The sequence below is a fragment of the Puma concolor genome, chromosome C2 (assembly GCF_028749965.1).
Source record: "Puma concolor isolate L17-30 chromosome C2, mPumCon1.1.hap2, whole genome shotgun sequence".
NCBI lineage: Eukaryota > Metazoa > Chordata > Mammalia > Carnivora > Felidae > Puma > Puma concolor.
In genome coordinates, this window is record NC_141675.1 from 77,170,154 (window position 1) to 77,192,533 (window position 22,380).

Below are 22,380 nucleotides of genomic sequence, written 5' to 3' on the forward strand. Positions count from 1 at the left end.
CCGATCCCCTCCTACTCTGAATTCTTGCAGCAGTCATTGCCCGTTCTTCATTTGGCACTTGGCGTGCACTTCCTCCTATTACAGGTTTGGTGTCTGGACTAAGTTTCTAACTTGTGATTTGTTGTTTTTCGTAAATGTTATACCTCACCTGGCTCCTCTGCTGCTTTAAGGCAGCTTTCAATATGCACACAGCAGAAAAGGACAAAAATGAACAGTTGAAGGTGTCAAAAAATAATGAAAATATATCTGAGTAGAATTCAGTAATAGCTTAACGTATTTGGGGAGGAGGAATCTTGAATGAAACTTTGTGAAATCTCCAATACCTAAAACAGACATTTTATTGAAATTGGAAAATCTTCACAGCATTCCTGTAACATTACAGTGAAACCCACATTTGCATTGCCTCAGTTTTTGCCCCTCACCTTGATTCCCAGGGAAGATGTTTTATATGTACTCAGGATAGTGATTCCTTACAGTTTACACTGTCGTGTCAGAAATATTTGGTAAGGACTACAGTGGTTGCCATGAAACTTACTGAGAAGAGCATGTGCAGAGGCCTGTGTGCTGGGAGTAAATGTCTGGCACAGTTTACTCACAGGCCTAGGAGTCCTGGACAGGCACTACAGGACCCAAGAATCTCCTGAGCCAAAGTGCAAGTTCATCCCACAAAGGGATCTGTAAGGACTTTCCTCCTCGAGAAGTTTTTATTGATTGTTACTTGAAAAATGTCCATGATGATCACATTATATATTTTTTTCTTTCAGCTCATGTTAAAATGCTGTTCCACTGTCTCATGATGTGCATTGTTTCTAATAAGTCATTGGTGGTAATTCTTACTGTTATCTTCTTTTGGTTGCAATGACACCTTCTTTTCCCATCTTTCAGGAGAATGAGAAGTTCTCCTTCCCTTTGCTGCCGGGAGTTTTAGCAACTGATAGCTATCAGCTCTTCCTTCTCTAGGAATTGTCCTCAGCTAAAGAGATCTACTTTGCCAACAATGACAGCCTCTCTGCCTGAGAGCAGCCAGCATCTGATGACTAGTCATTGAAGACTTAAAAAGGGCAGAACCCCCTTAATTAATTAATGCAGGATAGTTCTTCAAGACCATCTTAGCTCCAGGGCTCTCCTTGGGATCACCTGAGGGCCTCTGTGGTAATCGCATCGCAATAGAACTTCTCCCTATGCCTAGTTCTGCTTCCTTTACTTCTCCGTAGGTTTCCATTCCAAGTAAGTAAGAACTTACCCACCAGTAAGTTCTGGCACACAGATCTCCACTTCAGAGTCTTTTTTCCAGGGAAGCCAACCAGTAACACCTTGTGTGTTTATAATGCATCTTTTTCCCCATCTTTTGTATCTTTTGTATTTTTTGCTTTATCTTTTGTTTTCATCAATGGTATGACTAGGTGTGGTTTTGTGTTCTTTCTTGTTGTTCATTAAATATATTGGATCTGTATGTTTATGATTTTCATCAGATTTGGAAAACAGTTGGCTGCTATTTCTTTGAATATATTTTCTGCCCCAAGATCTCTTTTTCTGAACCTGTAATTACATGTATGTTAGTGTAATGTTCCACAGGTCACTGACACTTTTTTCATTATTTTTACCTTATTTTTTGTCTGCTTAAATTGAATAGTTTCTGTTGTCTTCAAATTCACAGATCTTCTCTTCTACATTATCAAATCTGCTGTCTAGATCATCCGCTCAGTTTTTCATATTACATACTACACTTGTCCTTTCTACAATTTCCATTTTATTATTTTGTCTTCCTTCACTTATGGTTTAACTTACTTTTTTTTTCTAGCCTCCTAAGGTGGAGACTTAGGTCATTAATATTAAGCCTTTCTTGTTACCCAATATGAAATTTTTAAGCCGTAAATTTCTGTGTAAGCACTACTTTAGCTCCATCCAACAAATTTTGCTAATGTTGTATTTTCATTAGAACTCACCTTGAAGTATTTTCTAATTTGTGATTTATTTCTCTCACTTATTGGTTACTTAATTTCTAATATTTGAGGCGTCTTTGGATATCTTGTTAAGAATTTCTATTTTAATTCTGTTGCGGTCAGAGAGCGTGCCCTGTATGATATAATTCTTTGGAAAGTCACTGAGACTTTTTTATGGGCAAGCATACATTCTACCTAACTGAACATTATTTGTGCACTTGAAACAAACTGTAGGGGCGCCTGGGTGGCGCAGTCGGTTAAGCGTCCGACTTCAGCCAGGTCACGATCTCGCGGTCCGTGAGTTCGAGCCCCGCATCAGGCTCTGGGCTGATGGCTCAGAGCCTGGAGCCTGTTTCCGATTCTGTGTCTCCCTCTCTCTCTGCTCCTCCCCCGTTCATGCTCTGTCTCTCTCTATCCCAAAAATAAAAAATAAACGTTGAAAAAAAAAAAAAAACTGTAATATGCAGTTGTTGGGTATAATTCCTGTAAATGTTAAGTGAAGGCAGTTGTCAGTATTACTCAGATCTTCTGTATGCTTATTGATTTTTTTTATCTAGTTATCTTATTAACTACTGACTGAGAATGTTAAAAATCTCCAACTATGACTATTGATTTGTCTGTCTTTAGTTCTTCCTTACCTCTAGTAATACTCCTTGTATCAAAATCTATTCTCTATACATAAGCCATTCAAGCTTTCATGTGATTCATGTTTTGATTATATATCTTTTTTCCATCCTTTAGCTGTTTATTTTTGTTTTTGTATTAAAGTGCATCTCTTGAAAACAGTATATAATTGGGTCTTGCTTTTTATTTTTTTTTTTATTTTTTGAGAGAGAGAGAGAAAGCAAGAGAGAGTATGAACAGGGGAGGGGCAGAGGGAGAGGAAAAGAGAGAGAATCTCAAGCAGGCTTCATGCCTAACGTGATGCAGGGCTCAATCTCTGTGACAACATGACCTGAGCCAAAATCAAAAGCCAGACACTTAACCAACTGAGCCACCCAGGCACCCCTATAAAACAGATAATTTAAATTCCTTGTTTGCTAATTCAGTACCTCTGTCCTCTCTGAGTCTGTTTTTATCAATTGCTTTCCTGGTTATAAATCATGTTTTCCTACTACACGTATCTAGAAACTTTTGATTGTGTGGTTGGCATTGTGAATGCAGTGTTGTTGAGCATCTGGATTTTGTTGTCTTCCTTTAGAGACTTCTGAGTTGTGTTCAGGCAGGTCTAGAATACCCCTGCATCTTGATGGTCTCATTGGATACCCAGAGTGTTTTTCAAGGTCCTTGCACTCTGCCTGGTTAGTATTTTCATATCTTCTAGGACTTTGCAACCTCTAGAATCTCCATTTAACTCATAGCTCTCTAGCACCTGTTCTCTGCAAGGCTTCTGGAGTCTTGCCCATATATGTGCAGTTGAGTATCAGGCCATAAACTTCAGAGGACCCCTATTAGATTTTTAGCTCAGCTCAATTTCAGCTCAGCTTCCTCCTCTTCAAATTTACCTAATTCCTATCCCCAAACTCCTATTTCCTCAGCTCAGCAAGACTTCCATGGTCTGCTTAGGTTCTCCCTCCCTGTGCCACAATCCAGAAAGTGTCTCCAGATACAATTCCAGGGAAATTATGGGACTCACTTTGAATGTTTCTCTTCTGTCAAGGATTATAGTCCTTTTCCGCCTTTTGTCCAAAGTTAGAAAACAACAGGTATATGTATTTTGGCTGGTTTTATATTATTATGGGAGAGCTAGGCTAGTATAAATGGCTAGTATATAAAATGGCTAGTATAAAGCCATTACTTTATAATGGCAAGATTTGGAAATCTCTGCAGTTTGGGGGGAGATTTTTAAGGTACAGTAAACAATAACTTAATTTATTAATTTCTCTCAGTTTCCATATTATCACTCCACTTCCTGCCCTTTTCCTCCCAACAACCAAGTTCTACAGAGAGAAATGGTCCAAAAGCTTTTCTCTCTTTTCACCAGTGAATTGACATCTAAACTAGGTAGAGTACAACCACAGTGCATCAGTGCTCTTTTTTTTTTTTTTTTTTTGATTTGTAATTACATTGTGAACTTTTATTGGGTTTTGCTAATTTCAGGGTTAAATGTGCTTTTCCATATGATTCTATATTCCTCTTGTTAGGTAATCATTTTTTAGGTCTATCTAGTTAAGATGGGCAGGAATACTAGAACTGAAAATGTTCCAGCAATCATGGCTCTGATAGAAAATCATTAAGGACCCTGCCCTCAGAAGAGCTCTTTGTCATAATTGCTATCCCACAGTGACATCCATCAAGATAATTGTTCAACTTTCTTCTTAAGTAGGCAATAGTCAGTTAGATAATCAAAGGGTAGCAGGCCTTAATTACATATATGAAGTGAGTGATTTCCCTGTTTCTATTTTTTTTTTTAAAAAGGTCAATGATAAGACAAAGGATTTCTGATTAGCATTAGAAAAATGCCACTCCAAATGAAATATGACCTTTTGTAGCAATGTGGATGGAACTGGAGAGCGTTATGCTAAGTGAAATAAGTCATATAGAGAAAGACAGATACCAAATGTTTTCACTCTTATGTGGATCCCGAGAAACAACAGAAGACCATGGGGGCGGGGAGAAGAAAAAAAAGAGAGGGAGGGAGGCAAACCATAAGAGACTCTTAAAAACTGAGAACAAACTGAGGGTTGATGGGGGGTGGGAGGGAGGAGAGGATGGGTGATGGGCATTGAGGAGGGCACCTGTTGGGATGAGCACTGGGTGTTGTATGGAAACCAATTTGACAATAAATTTCATATTAAAAAAAAAAAGAAAAAAATCCACTCCATTAAGAATCTTTCTTTTAACTCTACTTACCATAAAAATAAATCTTACTAGACTTTTTTTATTTTTAATTTTTTTAATTTTTTTTAATTTTTTATTTTTTATTTATCATAAAAAAATTTATCAATTTTTTTATTGCCACATACCAGAAAGTAGGTAAATATCCAAATATAGGAGATCAAATAAATAAATCATGGCCCATATACACAATGAAGTACTATATACAACTGTAAAAAAAAAAAAAAAAAAGGAAATAACATCTCTGTAACATAAAATTATTTTCAAGGTATATTGTTAAGTAAAAAAAAGCAAAACACAAAAGAGTAGTATACTATGCTACCTTTTCTGTAAGAAAGAAGAAATAAAAATATGCATGTATATGCAAATTTTTTTAAAGAATAAACACAGGAAGGATAAGCCAAAAACATTTGACAGGCAATAAAACAGAGAGAAATCTTCTGCATTTCAGAAAGCTGGGGACTCAGCTTCTGAGAGATGTCTGAAAACTTGCCAATATTCAGATACTAAGCTCTCCAGACAAGAGAATCCTGACACCACCTTCAATATATTTGAAGCCAATGGTGAAATGAAATTAAGCAACAATAAAGCCCTTACTGGACTTTTTTTAGATCTTCCTCTGCTGACAAAAAGGAAAGACCACAGTACACCATGAAGCAAGAACCTGAGTTTGCACAGGACAGTTCTCTCAGGAAGGAAGGAGGTGGGGGTCCTAGCCCAGTTGTCAACCATTTTATTTCCCAGTATTGCCTTTTTTTATTTCTGCTTATAATGCTGCATCACACCGGGGGCAGCAACACCCAAGCAGTTCTTCTTTAATGTGTTTGGGAATTTGAGTTTCCCATGCCCGTGAGGCATTTAAACTAAGATGACCAAACTTTTGTAATAATTATAATAATCCCTGTCAAGATAATTGACAGATTTTAATGAATTTGACCCAGGAGTGATACTAGTTATTTAAAGTTTAAAACTACATTCTGCAGTTGTCTAAAACTTTTTAAAAGTCCATTTTTTTTAGGTATAATGAGATTTTCAGTTTTTGCCACAGCAGATTTCCCCAGGTTGTTGCCTTTTAAAGCACATTAGGCAGGGAGTAGGCAAGCATGAACAGGTAGAATGTTCAGGTATCGGAGACTTTAAACCCAAGTGGGGACAATTATTTTTGTGAGGAAGCAAAAAGGATAGACAAGCCAAACAAAACTTATCACGTTCCTTTATTTAATGACGCAGCATGACATGGTGCTAGTGTTATGAGTCATTCCACCAAGGATCCTGATAGGTATTCAGGTAAATGCACTCCCAGCACACCGAGCAACTGAGATGGTCCATGGGAAGTCCATAACACCTCATACATACATAGCACCTTACATTTGTCACCAACATGTGTATAGTGGGTTATAGGTCATCAGGAGGTAATTTAACATGTGCCTTACAAGCTGTAATTTTTGACATGTCTGAACCTCAGTTTCCTCATATGTAAATTAGAGACAGTAAGGTCTACCTCATTGGGCTAATGTATGCATTAAACATGAAAGCAGCTAGAGTAAGGCCAGAGACTAAAGAGATGACAGGAAATGTATTTTCTCCATTTCCCCCTCCCCATTTTGATCCCTACAAGAGCCTCATGAGGTAGGCTATGCAGATATTTTCTCTGTTTTATAAACGAGATATTCTAACATCAGGGATATCAACACAACTAGTTAGTGTCAGAGCCAAGTTCAGAATTTTTTCTGTAATGGCAGAAAATATTCATGAGCACCTAGTGTGTGTACAAAACTGCCTTCTCACTGTGTGTTGTGTCTGAGATCTGTCAATGAAGAATTTAGATTTTTTTTTAATTCCAGTATAATTAACATACAGTGTTGTATTAGTTTCAAGTGAACAATTCTATACATTACTCAGCATTCATCGTGATAAGTGTACTCTTAATCCCCTCACCTATTTCACCCCCCACTCCCCAACCACTTCCCCTCTGGTAACCATCAGTTTGCTCTCTATAGTTAAGAGTCTGTTTTTTGGTTTGTCTCTCTTTTTCTTTGTCCATTTGTTTTGTTTCTTAAATTTCATATATCAGTGAAATCAGATATTATTTGTCTTTCTCTGACTTACTTCACTTAGCACTGTACCCACTAGATCCATCAGTGTTGCAAATGGCAAGATTTCATTCTTTTTTTGTGGCTGGATATTATTCTGTTATATATACACACCATATCTTTATCCATTCATCTATCAGTGGGCACTTGGGTTGCTTCCATAATTTGGCTATTGTAAATAATACTGTTTTAAACATAGGGGTGCATATATCTTTTTCAGTTAGTGTTTTTATATTCTTTGGGTAAATACCCAGCAGTGGATCATATGGTATTTCTATTTTTAATATTTTGAGGAACCTCCATACTTTTTTCCACAGTGGCTGCACCAGTTTGCATTCCCACCAGCAGTGCTCAAGGGTTCCCTTTTCTTCACATCCTCACCAATATTTGTTTCATGAGTTGTTTACTTCAGCGATTCTAACAGGTGTGAGGTGATCTCTCATTGTGGTTTTGATTTGCATTTCCCTGATGAGGAGTGATGTTAAGCATCTTTTCATGTCTGTTGACTCTCTGGATGTCTTCTTTGGAAAAATATTTGTTCATGTCTTCTGTCCATTTTTTAATTATTTGGGGTTTTGTGTTGTATAAATTCTTTATGTGTTTTGGATACTAACCCTTTATCAGATATGTCATTTGCAGAGTCTTCTCCCACTCTGTAAGTTGTGTTTTAGTTTTGTTGATTATTTCCTTTGCTGTGCAGAAGGAAATTATTTGATGTAGTCCCAATAGCTTTTTGTTTGTTTCCCTTCCCTGAGAAGACCTATCTAGAAAAACGTTGCTATGGTCAATGTCAGAGAAATTACTGTCTGTCCTTTCTTCTAGGAATTTTATGGTTTCAGGCTCACATTTAGGTCTTTCATCCATTTTGATTTTGTTGTCGTGTATGGTGTAAGAAAGTGGTCCAGTTTCTTTCTTTTGCATGTTGCTGTCCAGTTTTGTAAACACAATTTCTTGAAGAGAGTGTATTTTTCCCACTGCATATTCCTGCCTCCTTTGTCAGAGATTAACGGACCATATAATCATGGGTTTATTTCTTGGCTCTCTATTCTGTTTTACTGATCCCTGTATCTGTTTTTGTGCCAATACCATATTGTTTTGATTACTACAGCTTTGTAGATATACTACAAAAAATCTGGGATTGTGATGCCTCCAGTTTTGTTCTCCTTTTTAAAGATTGCTCTGGGGGTGGGGGATCTTTTCTGGTTCCATACAAATTTTAGGATTGTTTGTTCTAAAAACTTAGCTTAGGGGCGCCTGGGTGGCGCAGTCGGTTAAGCGTCCGACTTCAGCCAGGTCACGATCTCGCGGTCTGTGAGTTCGAGCCCCGCGTCGGGCTCTGGGCTGATGGCTCAGAGCCTGGAGCCTGTTTCCGATTCTGTGTCTCCCTCTCTCTCTGCCCCTCGCCCGTTCATGCTCTGTCTCTCTCTGTCCCAAAAATAAATAAATGTTGAAAAAAAAAATAAAAACTTAGCTTAGTTCTTAATATTGTCAGCTTTCACTGGTCTTCTGCAGCTTACTTCTCCAAAATGTATTTTTAAGCGTGACACTAATCATTGTATCTCATTTCATCAGCTGCTCTCCCTCCTGGTTCTTTTATTAAGACTTTGTAGGCCCAGTTTCCTTAACTAGAAAGCAGAATCATGAAAAATCCCAAAGAGGTCAGAGGCCATCAGTGTTTTAAGAGCATGGCATAGGCATATTGGTCCCCAGTTGGTTCTGCTCTGCTCCTGACACCACCTTTTGTGTCCCTTGAAAGGGACTGTCCGACCTCTTCCAGACTGATGCCAAGAGCAAGGCAAATGAAAGAAACTTCTGGAATTGGACTGCCCAAATTCAGGTGTGAGTTCCACCACCAACCACAGTGACCTCAGGCACAGCGCTGCACCCCAGGACCTTATTTGCTTTAACTGTAAAATAAGGATAAAGTACTGGCCTCATAGGGTTTTTGTGGTGATTAAATGAGATAATACATGCACAGTATTTGGAACAGTGGCAGACAGTAGTGATTGCTCCATAACTTAGCTGCTGTAGTAGTGGTTATTGTTACTCCTTTCATATCCTAGCTGACTTAATCCAGCATTTTTTCCTACTGCTGAGAAGTCACTATGTTGTTTCTTTTTTTTTATTGTTTTATTATTATTATTTTTTTATTGTAGAGATCCAGCATACCAGCAGGAGAGGGGCAGAGGGTGTGAGAGCGAGAATCCTAAGCAGCCTCCATGCTCAGCACAGAGCCTAAAACAGGGCTTAATCCATGACCTTGGGATTGTGACTTGAGCCAAAATCAAGAGTTGGGTACTCAACCAAATGAGCCACCCAGGCGCCCCTGTGTTGTTTCTCTTTAACTGTAGTATTAAAGGTTTTGGGTTTTTATGGGTATTTTCTAGTCAGATATTCATAATTTCCATCTCCCACCTGACTCTCTGCCCGAGAGCTGCTCATCCTAGAGCAAGCTATGGTTACTACTCTATGTGAAATCTCCTTAAGAGAGATTCTGCCAGGTCTTTCCCTCCTCTCTCCATTCAGCTCAGCAACACACGTGCTTATTTTATTATTTCGTTACCTAGTTCATTATTAATTGTGACCTATTGAGAGTGTTGTGACATTAGGAAATAAAGATGAGTGAGAGGTGAGGGTTCTGTCTGGAGCAAACTGTGCTGGGGATGGGAATTTTAAGGGTGTTTCCTTTCCTGTTTGCAGGGAGAAAGGAAATGTGGCTTCACTCATGTATCTCTGAGGCCAGGGTTTCATTGCAGGCAAAATATTAAGGGCCTCTAGTTTGAAACAGCTTAGGTTGTAGCAAAAGTCTGACTGAAGCCTGTAACAGATAGAAAGATTTAAAAGCCAGGCCAATAGCAGGCAGGGAGGGGGAGAAGTGAGAAAATACGATTCTCATTCCACTCGACCTACTCCACCTCCAGCTCCACCCCTACCAGCACGTTACAAAAATGCCAGAAGTTTCCTGGAATGCAGGAAAGACAAATAATTTGTTCCAGAATCATATCCAGCATCCCACATCTCTGGTAAACTAGGTTTGGCCTGCTTGTGTGCTAGTGTGGGAAGATGCTTAGGAGAAGAAATGTTGGGGTTTTGATTTCATGACCTTAATTATTGTAGAGATTCTGTGACTGCCCTGGCTTCATGTGTGATTTGAAAGCCTTTGTATCCAGGATCCCTAGTATTATGTTATCCTCATTCCTAGGAATCCAGCCTTCAGGGCGACAGTGGGTCATGGCAGCTTTCCTATAGTGAAGCTTGATGCTCTAGTTAAGTCTGTGGATTCCTGAAAGTCTTAGGTTGTTTTCCTTCCTTCCAGCTGAGGTAATTAACAGCTCTCATTTCTACCCCATGTGAGTCATTGAGCCTCTGACATGTGCTGGCACACTATCTTAGCCCAGTGTCCTTCTGCCCAGGGCTTTCCTCCATCATCGGGACCTCATTTTCCACCAGATGTACTTTAACACTGAGTGTTACAAGGTCATTTCCAGGGCTGTCGCCGTTTATCCCTCTCATGTTTAGCTGCAGTTTAATTTTCAGCTTTTGTCACTATATTACATGGGAAGAAAGAAATGTGCTCTGGCAGATAGCATCAAATGTGTTTTTCCTTCTCTTCCAATTGGAAAATCACTCATAATCAATCCTCTGCTGGGGGGTTAGATGGTCTGGGAACACTGGGAAGGGTGCTTTGTGTTTATAGATTTGCCATACTGGGATCGAATTCAAATCTGCTTGCTCCCACTTTTTGTGCATGACAGTGATTTGGCAAATCACGTTCTCTGAACAGCATCTTAGACTAAATCTGTTATTCCTCTTCAAGGCTATCTTGGGTCTTTGTGACAGTGTCTCTAATGCCTGTAGTTGGTTGCCCTAGTTTGCATATAATTGTGCAGTAAAAGCCACGAGTAATTTCAAGAAGAATGTGTATTCTGCTTTAGAATGAAATATTCTAAATGTATCTGTTAAGTCCATCTGGTCCAGTGTGTCATTCAAAGCCTAGATTCCTTGTTGGTTTTCTGCTTAGATGATCTGTCCATTGCTATAAGTGGGGTATTAAAGTCTCCTGTTATCGTATTATTATCAGTAAGTTTCTTTATATTTGTTACTAATTGATTTATATATTTGGGTGCTCCTAAGTTGGCATAGATATTTACAATTGTTAGATCTTCTTGATGGATAGACCCCTTAATTATGATGTAACGCCCTTCTTCATCTCTTGTTACAGTCTTTATTTTCAAATCTAGTTGTCTGATATAAGTATAGTTACTCCGGCTCTCTTTTGCTGTCCCTTGGCATGATAGATGGCTCTCCATCCCTTCACTTTGAATCTGCAGGTGTTTTTAGGTCTAAAATGAGTCTCTTGTCTTGTCGGCAGCATCTAGATGGATCTTGGGGTTTTTGTTTTTGTTTTATTCTGATACCCTATGTCTTTTGATTGAAGCATTTAGTCCATTTCCATGATTGAAAGATATGAATTTAGTGCCATTGTGTTGGAGTTGGTGTTTCTGGTGATGTCCTCTGGTCCTTTGTAGTCTTGCTGCTTTGGTCTTCTTTTTTTTTTTTTCCTCCACTCAGAGTCCCCCTTAAAATTACTTGCAGGTCTGGTTTAGTTGTCACGAACTCCTTTCGTTTTGTCTGGGAAACTCTTTATCTCTCCTGTTCCGAATGACAGCCTTGCTGGATAAGAAGTCTTGGCTGCATATTTTTCCCCATTCAGCACATTGAATATTTCCTGCCACTCTTCCTGGCCTGCCAAGTTTCAGTGGACAGGTGTGCTGCTGACCTTACGTGTCTACCCATGTAGGTTCAGGACCTTCTGTCCCTAGCTGCTTTCAGAATTCTCTCTTTATCTTTGTGTTTTGCTATGATACGTCATGGTGCTGGCCTGTTTTTGTTGATATTGAGGGGGGTCTCTGTGCCCAGTTTCCTTCTCCAGATTAGGGAAGTTCTCAGCTATGATTTGTTCAAATAAAACTTCTGCCCCTTTTACTTGCTCTTCTTCAGGGCTCCTTTGATAACAGATACTGTTTCATTTCATGGAATCACTTAGTTGCTCTAAGTCTCTCCTCGTGCTCTAGTTATTTCTCTTCGCTCTTTTTTTCAGCTTTATTATTTTCCATAATTTTATCTTCTGTTTCACCTATTCTCTCCTCTGCTTCCTCCTCATTCTCACTGTATCTAGTTTATTTTGCATCTCAGTTATAGCATTTTTTGTTTCATCCTGACTAGTTCTTAGGCCTTTCGTCTCTGCAGCAAGGGTCTCTCTGGTGTCTTTTATGCTGTTTTCAAACCTAGCCACTTGTCTCACGATTGTTGTTCTAAATCCTTGTTCAGATATATTGCTTACATCTGTTTTGAGCATGTCCCTGGCTGTGATTTCTTCTTGACCTTTCTTTTGGGGGGAAATTCCTCCGTCTTGTCATTTTGACTAAGTTTCTATCTTGTGTGTGTTTTAAAAGCTTGCATGTTTCCTGCACCTGAGCGTATTGCTGTATCAAAAAGGGGTCGTACACTGTCCAGGGCCTGCCTGGCACTTCAGGAAGTGTTTCTGGTGTATGCTGTGTGCACTCTGCTGTTGGGTTTTGGCTGCCCTTTGCCACTGCTCAGTCCTCTGCAGACCTCCTTGCTTGCCATGAGGAGTGTTTGGACCTTTTCCTAAGTGTGCTTTGATTTGTTTGTTAAAATAATCCTGGAAAAAAGCAGGGGAGCCAGATCCCAAAAAAGGAGAAAAGGGAAGAGAACAAAAACAAAAACAAAACAGAATCAAACACCATAAGGCTGATTCCAAAGACAAAGACAAGGAAAAAAAAAAGAAAGAAAAAGGAAAAAAAGCCTGATCCAAAAAAAAAAAAAAAGAAAGAAAGAAAGAAAAGGAATTGAAAAAAACAAACAAGAAACTCTGAGCTTGATTCCAAAAGAAAAGAAAAAGGAAGAACAAAAGAAAAAAGAACTGTCAGTGTCATTTTGAGGCACGATTTTCAGTGCACTTAGGGCATAAGGGAATGCTGCCCATGCTGGTCTTTGGAGGAGAGGTCCCCTGCGCTGGTCAGAGTCCTTCTTGCCCTAGTAAATGAACAGTTGTCAGGCACGGGTTGGGGGGAGGGTGTTTGGTGTAAGTAGGTCCCATCTTCACTGGGGCCACTGTGGTGTTCTCTGAGGTCCCACCATGTTGGTATTGGGGGAAAATGGCACCACCGCAGTCTCTCATCCTGGACCGACCGAGGATCTCAACCCCTGCTGTCAGGCCCCCATCACAGAGTAGCAAGGGCACTTAGCTTGCCCTGTGCCACAGATCTCCTGTGTTTTTTCTTTGACGTGTGGCTGGGATTCAAAACCCAGCCTTAAAGGAGCCGGCACCACATGGATCCTCCCCCATCCTCCAGAGTAGAGGCTCTCTACCCTACTGATGAAAGGCCTTTGGCTGGCACCTACAGGGTCTTTTATCCTAGGGGAGGCAAAAAACCCTCTTCCAAAAGTACTCTAGGAAGGGGAATGTTCTTTCCCAGTGTGCCCCAGAGATCTCTATACCACCCTATGCTATGCTGTCTAGGCCAGCTCCCTCCTGCCCAGGAGCACATGCCAAGGCTCCATTCTGGAAAAAGTCACGCATTTCCAATACCTTGGATTTTGAGCTCCAAACGCTGTTTGCAAAAAAGATCCGGGACACTCAGTACTTCTCGCTGCCCAGTCTGTGGTCCACAGAGGTTTTCCTCTTGTGTGAATCCAATGCTGCACTTTCTCAACCCTTTTCTTTTTTCTTTCCCTTTTGTCTCTCCACGGAAGAGTTCCCTCCGCTCTGCGGCAACGCTGTTTTTTCTCCCCCATTCGTATCCACACACCGTGCACCTGCCACCTGTCTCCCTCCAACTGTAGAGATCCTTCTGCCACTCTGCGGATCAGTTTCCTCGGTGTTCAAGTGGTCTGACCTCAAAACAGCTCTGTTTGAAGGACAAGGAAAGCCCAGGGTCCCCGTGTTTCTCCACCATCTTAACTCCTCCTTTGCCATGAGTAATTTCAGTAAATGTTACTTACTTACTTACTTACTTACTTGAAACCTTTGTGCCCTAAATGCTTATTATCTCATGGTAATCTCTCCCTGGTGGTAGAGAGTGGCCCCTGGTGACCTTACCTCTTGATCAGAATATAGACCCGGGGGAGTGCCATGACCTGCCCAAGTTATGTAAGGGGCTGTGACAGAATTAGAGCTCAGGGCTCCTGAGTCCCAGCCCATTGTTCTTTCCCCCAGGCTCTTCTCCTGGGAGTATAGATGACACAGTTGCAGTAATCGCTGCCGTTTATTGAACATCAAATAGGCACCAGGCCCACATGTTACCTCCGGTCCTCACAACAGTTCTGCAATGTAGAGTTTACAGATAATGACAGAGACTGAGAAAAGCTAAATAAGTTGGCCAGAGGCCCTCGGCTAGTTGTTGCAGAATCCTGATGGAGCCCAGGTCTGCCAGAGTCCGTGCCTGTGTTCCTGCTGCACCGCAGAGGGCTTGAGAAAGCTCCTGTGAGCATGTGACCAAGAGAAATGCTTGCTTGCCCTTCCCGTCCCTTCCTGCATCTCACCCGCAGGCAATTATTTCACATGTGCTCTGTGCCAAATCCAGTGCGGGTGCCCATAAGCAGGAGAAGACAGAGGCCCCGTCCTTGGAGAGCTCTCCTTTTTGTAAAGCTTTCCCCCCACTCCCTCTCTTTGACACCTCTTCCTTTGCCACCTTTGCCACTTTGGACTGCACTGCGCTCTATGTCTGCTTTCTTTCCCTTTCATTGGCCACATTAGGAGGAGGTGTGCACGACCAGAAGGTCCCGTGTGAGACTGACTCTGGGTGTGGTGGTGCATGCAGGGCCCTTGTGTGCCTCGTCCAATAAATAACCCCAAATGAGAACTTACAGCTCCCTGGGCATTTCCCAAGTGCTGTATGCATCACTTCCCAATCCCAGCCACCTTCTGTGGCACAGCTATTAGCTTATCCCACATTACAAAAGAAAAACGAAAAAACCAACCAGCTCAGAACAGGTAACTTGCCTACGAGTGTAGTCTGGTGGCTGGCGATGTCAGGTTTGGGCTTAGGCAGATGGCTTCAGTGTGTAGGCTCTTAACCACCAGCCACACATGGGGAGCAGGCCCGGTCTCCCCTCCACAGGCCACAGTCACACCAAGTGGAAGGTCTGCCCTCGGAAGTACTAAGGCAACACCAGAAAGAGGCTTTTAACTACAAGTCCCCACTTGCTTGGTAAATTTTCCTACCTCTTAGAAGGGTTGATACCTATATTTTTGATATTTTAAAAATAATCCTTGCTCCGAAAGCGAATTAGATAAAATGAAATTGACGTCTTCTCTGAGATATAGGGCAGATATGCCAGAAATCACAAAAAATCTTTACAGGTCCCGAGTTCCTGAAACAGGAAGACAAGGGCCAGTGATTTCACATTGGACCAGGAGAGCCAAGCGACTGTGGGTTCAGACAGCTAAAATGGACAGTTCCAAATAGACCAGGGTATGTGGTTGTTCAGCAGTGGTTTCTTGAGCGTTTGCTGGATATGGAGCATGGGGGACAGAAGAGTGACCAAGACACCGCGCCGGTGTTCAGGTAGCTCACGGTCTAACAGAATCACACCATCGTGAATGTGACACAGCGGTTCTTCAGGGTTCACGCGGAAGCTGATCGGTCGACACGACTGGGGCGCACGGAGGAGGCGTTCCGGAGAGCGTGCCAACCTGACGCTTCCATGTCTCATGTGCCAGGGTGTAATCTGGGCCCAAAAATGTTGCAATAGCAGGGACGTCCTGTTGGTTTACGTAGATGATGTGAGAGCATGTTGCAAACGAGGCCTGCCCTGGCGAATAAGCAGAGCTTGAGAGGCTGCTGAGGCACAATAACAACCATATATTATTTTATCGGCACTGGAGAAGGTGAAATCTTTTTGCGGGGTTTTCATGCCCCACAGATGCTGGGACGTTAGGCTCTTCTTGTTCATCTTTGTGCCTCAGGCCTGATAGCAGCAGGGACTCCAGAGATACTTGTTAAACCGTAGATATGGGTCTTCCGCTCAGCTCACGAGGCCTGGAGGTGATAGGGCAGGAGCCTGCATAGGCAGGTCACAAACCAGCTAAACGGGTCTTCAGTGCACAAGTTGCCATCCCAGAGGCCCTGTCCCTCCTCTCATCGTCTCCCCATCCCACTCTTCAAGCCTGCACCAGGAAAAAGAGTACAGAAATGCTTGCCTCAGTGATTGACTAGTCATTTTCTGAATGCTTCCTTTAATGCTTCCTTTTTAAAAATACTCTTACTCTAGGAAGGCCTTTAATACAGGTGAACGTCTACTAGGTCCCGGGCATGTCCAACCAGCTCTCCCATTTTGCCTCAAATGACTTGCCTTCACTTTATCGCAGTGACAGCGTTATGGCCCAGGCAAGAACAGGGCGTCTCCAACCTGCAGTGACTTTGCTTCCAGGGGGTTCCGGGGAAGCCCCAGCAGTCACTCCTTAGTTCAGTCTCTGGTTGTCCAGGATGATGGCTTGCATTATAAGATAGGACCTGTAATCCTCAGTTATTTCACACCCGTGGAGTGGAACAACTGCATTTTTCAGTTTCTGAAAGATGCCATTGTTGGAAACTCCTTCTTTTGGTATTTCCAAGGAGTTCAAGGGCCTCGAGGATGAGTAAGACCCTGACAAGCCACCACTGCACACTGATCTGGGCATGTCATATTGTTGGAAATTCTGAGTCTGTGTATGTGTGTGTTTATGTGTTCTCCTAGCAAAGGAGAACTAGAGTTTTGTTTTTGTTTTTGTTTTCAAAATCATGGTTATTTTATTGAAGTGTTTCACCATTTGGAGTTCTAAGGCTAAAATAGGACTGGGGTGCCTGGGTGGCTGAGTCAGTTAAGCATGTGGACTCTTGGTTTCAGCTCAGGTGACCCTCTGCATTGAGCTAACCTACCAGAGCAGTGCCCGCTCGGGATTCTCTGCCCCTTCCCCCCCCACCCCCCCACTCCCCGTTCTCAAAAGAACCTGAACTAGGACTTAATGTAGAATAAAGGAGGTTAAGGCATTCACAGATGTCAGAGGGAAAACCGGTCCTTGGTTTCCCAAGATTTCCCATGGACGAAAGGCTGCGCAAACACTTCATGAGAACAGAGAAATGGCTGTGGGGGGAGCCAGTGTGCAGGAGGGATAGCAGGGCTGGAGGCCGCAGCTCAGGTCCACAACAGCAGGCTGGGAAGAAGTCAGTACATTCACCAAAAAGCACTTGCTTTCCAGGCTCTAGGATGCTGAGGATTTCCTCAGACAAGGGGAGAACTAGGGTTAATAAGGTAAAGGTCCTGTTTATGGACCCTTAATTGGTTCTGAAATTTTTATTCATATTAGGCAAGTCTCCTAGCCTTCTCTTCCTCAGTTTACACAGTCGTGAGCACTTATTTAGTAAAATAGGTGTAGGGCTTGCAGTTCCATAAGATTCAAAATAAAGCATGTGGCAGGAACATCCTTATTAAATAATTTTCTTATTATATCCAAGGGTTGGTAAGGTGCGTGTGAACCTAGTAAGTGTTGAAAACCAACATCCCTAGTCTGAGTGCATTAGAAAAAAAGAAATGCTAATTGAGTGGTTGATTTGGTACAGTTGAATCAATGGGGGGCAAAATACTCATATCCCGAGAGCCTCCTGTTACCACAGGACTCAGGACGGGACGTCTCTGGCTGCCCTGAACTGTTCTTGCAGTACAGATTAGCCCCTGGGCCCGGAAGTGCAGACTGACACTAGCTAGACTAGCTAGCAGTCTCAGCACTCTGGGGTGGGGGGGGGGGGGAGCGGGGGGGGGGGGGGAGGAGATATGCTAGAAACCCAGAATCTCAGACCCCACCCCAAACCTGCTAACCAGACCTCTCAGTGATTATTATGCACCTTAAAATCTGAGAGGTACTGGCTCATAAAACATGAGCTGGACCATCATTTTTGACTTTTGCACTTTCTGCCTCGGTGAGCAAACTCCCAGAGGCTGGAGCCATTTATTCTGTGCCTGGAATAGACTCTTCTGCCACATAGTATTTCCTGGGGGGCAGCGGGGGTGGTAAAAGCATGATTCTGTTTTTAGCAGTGGCATTTTCTACTTATGACTTGACCCGGCCTTCACTTTCCGGCCTCAATGATTTGAGTTGGTTCCAAAATACATCCATAAATGAAGTAAATAAATGAGGAAATTAGATTAAAAAAAAAAAAACTATATGATTGAAGAATAATATAAAACTGGGTTGTAATTGCATACATAAATGTGTGCCACCAAGTCCTCAGCAGTTGCTAGTCTATGCAGCTGACTCTTTAGCCCTGCATTCCCTAGTGATAAAAGCAGAAAAGAAAATACAATTATTAGCAAGTCTGGGTCCAGTACAGCTCTTCTCAGTGCAGAGTCTGATGGGACTTTTTTCAGTGGATCGCTGTAAGTGGCCTGTACCATCCACACTTTTGTAGCAAGTACAATAGTACATTTCATGAGATTTTTTTCTTACAATATCCCTTCAAGGCAAAGGACTGTTTTATAAAAATACTTCCATAAGGGGAGACCTTTTCTAGCTCTTGCTGCTTGATCATATACAAACTTGACATTTAAATCTTCTTTTTAATTAACTTGCCTTGCCCCTCACCATCACCCCCACCTCCCAACACCCTCCTCAGTCTACTGCTGACTTGTTTCTGAGTGGGCCTTCCTAGTTAAACGTTATTACAGAGTAACCAGGGAATAAGCACAGGTGAAATGGGGGTGGCTGGTCCCTTGTCATATGGACTGTGGCAGTGGCAAGCCCACAGCTGAGGTTTTGAATGGCTAATAAAAGGCATGTATCACCCTTGTCCTTAACCCACCCTGCTCCCCAGTTTATGCCAGTAATACTAAAGGGATTCAGGAAACCAGGTGGCAAAACCATGTTTTTCGTTGTTAAGTGTCTCAAAGATAATTATATTTTTTTCTTGTTTTGCTTTGTTGGAGCTAGGTGTATAGTCTTTCTTAGACTTACAGATCGTCTTTAGCTTGGATCTCCCCTGTGTATTTTACCTAGTGTTTGTCAGAAGTGTAACACTCCACACACTTTATCTCCAAAAATACGATATTTTTCCTACAAGAGCATCCAACTATTGATATCGACTCAGGTCATAATCTGACTGTCATGAGATTGAGCCTGTGCCAGGCTCTGCGCTCGGTGCTAAGCCTGCTTGGGATTGTTTCTCTCCCTCTCTCTCTACCTCTCCCCCACTTGAAGGTACGCTTTCTCTCTCTCATTTTTTTTTTTCTGTTTATTTATTTTTGAGAGAGAGAAAGAGCACAAGCAGGCAAAGCGCAGAGAGAGATGGAGACACTGAACCTGAAGCAGGCTCCAGGCTCTGAGCTGTCAGCACAGAGCCCTATGTGGGGGCTCGAACCCACAAACCATGAGATCATGACTTGAACCAAAGTCGGTTGCTTAACCAACTGAGCCACCCAGGTACCCCTTTAAAAATAAATAAAAAGTGTCAAGGCAAGTTTAAACGTTCTCATTAGAGAATGATCTCTCCGTGTGTCTGGCAGACTCAGAGACATGGAACAGAATGAAAAACAGAGCCTCCATGGGTCCAGTTTTCTTTCGGGCTGTTTTGGATCATACCGCCCCTCCCAGGATTTCCACTGAGCCACCTTGTCCTCAGCCATCCCCACACCACTGACAGCATCACAAGAACTAAGTGTTACTTTGGGGCCACAACTGTGGGATTCCAGAAGCGCATGAGGTGTGAGCCTCCTCACTGACAGCTGCTCTCTGGACCGAAAACGAGATCCTTTTCACCCAGATAGGGGCTGAAGCGGTAACATAGTTCCACCCTAGGCCGGCATGAGTGATTTCAAGGGTACTCTTGCTTCCATTCTCTCTGAGCTCTTAGTACGTTTCCCCCCCAAAGATAGTAAAAATATTGAGGAGGAAAAGATGCGCCCAATTCTAAGCAATGTTCAGTAAAATCTGTTTGCTGGTGGCGTGGGTTTCCTCTGAAAAGCACAAAGGAAGACCGTATTCTGTTTCGGCATTGGCCACGTGCAGAGGCCACCCATGGGTTTTGTTTACCTTATCTTTTCTAATTTACAGGCAGCCTCAGAACCTGTTCTGGACCCACAGCAAATCCAAGCGTTTGATCAACTTTGCCGTCTCTACCGAGGAAGTTCCCGGGTAATGTTTATGTAGTGGTTTAGATTTGTATTTCCCTATTTATAGATACTGTTTGGGAAATGCAGTGTCCTCAGGTCCTCCCGCTGCCTCTTCAGTTTGGAACCCTGGTTAAGGCCATGTGGAGCCCCAGCCCCAGGGAGCATTCTGGATTTAGCAGAGGATACAGAGGCAGTGGGAACTGCAGTGGAGACTAGGAAGATTGGTCTTCATTCCAAAGGCCCTGGGCTCAAACTCTGAGTGCCTGTCTAGAACTGTAGAAGAGAACAGACTGGAAGAGCTGCTAGCAGTCATGCCCCAGCTTCCGTCTGGGTGCCCCACGGGCCCGTCCCAGGTGTGCTCAGTAACTTTCTCAGCCTGTCCTTCCTTGCCTACTGCCTGTCTCCAGGTGGCCTGTCCAGTCACCCAGAGCAGAAACCCCACAACAGCCCTTTCCCCCAGAGATCGGGTAGGCATCTTTTTTTTTCCTCCTCTGTATTTCTTCCCTTCCCCTCCCCTCCAAACTGTCACTCACAGAGGCCGCTGCAGACCTTCTGTCCTTGCTCCATGCTGCTGTCTGGGTGCTCACTCCAGACCCCAATGTCTTGTTACCCTCTTGTTTAAACACTTTCCTGGACCTCTGTAACCTGAAGGTGGAGTCCAGATTACCACCTTCTCCACTCCCCAAGTCATACCTAAATTCCTGTCCGGCCAGATTTGTCCTCTGAGCTTATCCTGAGCTTGCACAGACTGTGCGTCTGCTTCTAGGCCTGGACTCCCTTCTCCCACCCTGGTCTTATGCAGATGCCTGCTGGGTGGCTTGGTAGCCCAGAGGAAAACTTGTGTTCCTTCTTTGAGAGTTGGTTTTTATCCCAGGGGACTTCTCCAGGGGTCTCCTGAATGTGGTCCAGCAGCTTTATTGAACTGGCATCACCTGTGTCCCTTCTCAGCCTCAGCCAAGCTCTGCCCCAGGAGTTGGTTTTCTGGGCCTTCTCAGCAAGGTCCACGGCTTCAAACTGTTGAGCCGTTTTTCAGGACTCCTTGATTCCACATCACAAAGTTACAGAAGTAGAACACAGAAATGTCTTCTCTTAGGAAATAGAAAATATCTTTGTGGTTGATCTTTCTACCTCACAGTGTCTGAATGTGAAAGAACTTTGAGTTTATGTAACATCTGTCGCCCGTTCTGTTCCCAGCACTGTACAGAATTGTTCTTGCGGAGAACTTCACAGGCCGATGGGCAGCTGAGAGGGTTGTAGAGGATAAGAAGTGGCACGAGATGGGGCTCGAGCAGAGCGAGGGACATCTCTCTGCAACCTGCTTGACCAGCAGTGCGTACACTTGAGCAAGTGTACCTCCTGTGTGTCCTTAGCTGAGTGACTTGGAGCTTCTGAGCCAGTGCTGTGAATTGGGCCCCACACGTGTCACTGGATTGCTTTAGATGAATTGGCACTTTGAACTTAGAGGTCCTTTGGGTGTCTCTCCAGTTACCATAATCCTGGTAGTAAGTTTTCAACAAAAGTGACAAATGAGACAGGCGAGTCTTGTGCCATTAGTGCTTGGATGGAGAGAGAACCCCTTGCCAGGATCAGAGAACAGCTGCTGGGTCAGCCAGAAGACCGGGTTCCTGGCAGGGTAGGTGAGTAGGGAGCAGGTGATAGACGAGTTACCTCTAGGGAAGGCACAACTGTCGGTGGCTCAGCTGAGCAGAACTTGCCACATGGACCTGAGTTTGAATCCCACACTACCATTTGCCACTCACCACAGAGTAACTTGGGGCAAGTTAATTTAACTCTTGGGGCTCTGGGTTTTTTACCCAGAGGGTTGTGGAAGATTAGAAATAGTACACATGTGGGGGCGCCTAGGTGGCTCAGTTGGTTAATTCTTCATTCTTGCTCAGGTCATGATCTCATGGTTTGTGGGATCGAGCCCCATGTTGGGCTCTGCCCTGACTGTGCAGAGCCTGCTCGGGAGTCTTTCTCTTCCCCTCCACCACTCACGCACATGCTCGCTGTCTCTCAAAATACCGTATTTTTTAATGTTTATATAAGTTTTTAAAAAATAGTACATATGGGGGCGCCTGGGTGGCGCAGTCGGTTAAGCGTCCGACTTCAGCCAGGTCACGATCTCGCGGTCCGTGAGTTCGAGCCCCGCGTCAGGCTCTGGGCTGATGGCTCAGAGCCTGGAGCCTGTTTCCGATTCTGTGTCTCCCTCTCTCTCTGCCCCTCCCCCGTTCATGCTCTGTCTCTCTCTGTCCCAAAAATAAATAAACGTTGAAAAAAAAAAAAAATAGTACATATGTAAAGGACCTAGCACAGTGCCTGGCACCTAGAAGGCA

The 22,380-nt window shown here is 43.1% G+C and overlaps 1 protein-coding gene across 5 annotated transcripts in view; it reads left to right on the plus strand.

The window, feature by feature from the left end:
• Nucleotides 1-22,380, plus strand: part of VPS8 (VPS8 subunit of CORVET complex) — a 253,246-nt gene that overhangs the window by 229,394 nt on the left and 1,472 nt on the right. Inside the window, exons 46-48 of one of the 5 annotated variants that reach the window (XR_015240159.1) lie at nucleotides 8,631-8,711; nucleotides 19,986-20,066; nucleotides 21,239-21,373. Coding sequence is in view for 2 of the 5 variants with exons in the window: in XM_086674896.1 (XP_086531022.1) it covers nucleotides 8,631-8,711; nucleotides 19,986-20,066 (162 nt within the window). In the remaining 3 variants the exon portion in view is untranslated. Of the gene's footprint in view, nucleotides 1-8,630; nucleotides 8,712-15,263; nucleotides 15,376-19,985; nucleotides 20,067-21,238; nucleotides 21,374-22,380 lie in introns of those variants that run through there. The other 4 variants (XR_015240160.1, XR_015240161.1, XM_086674896.1 and 1 more) reach the window with 4 other exon arrangements.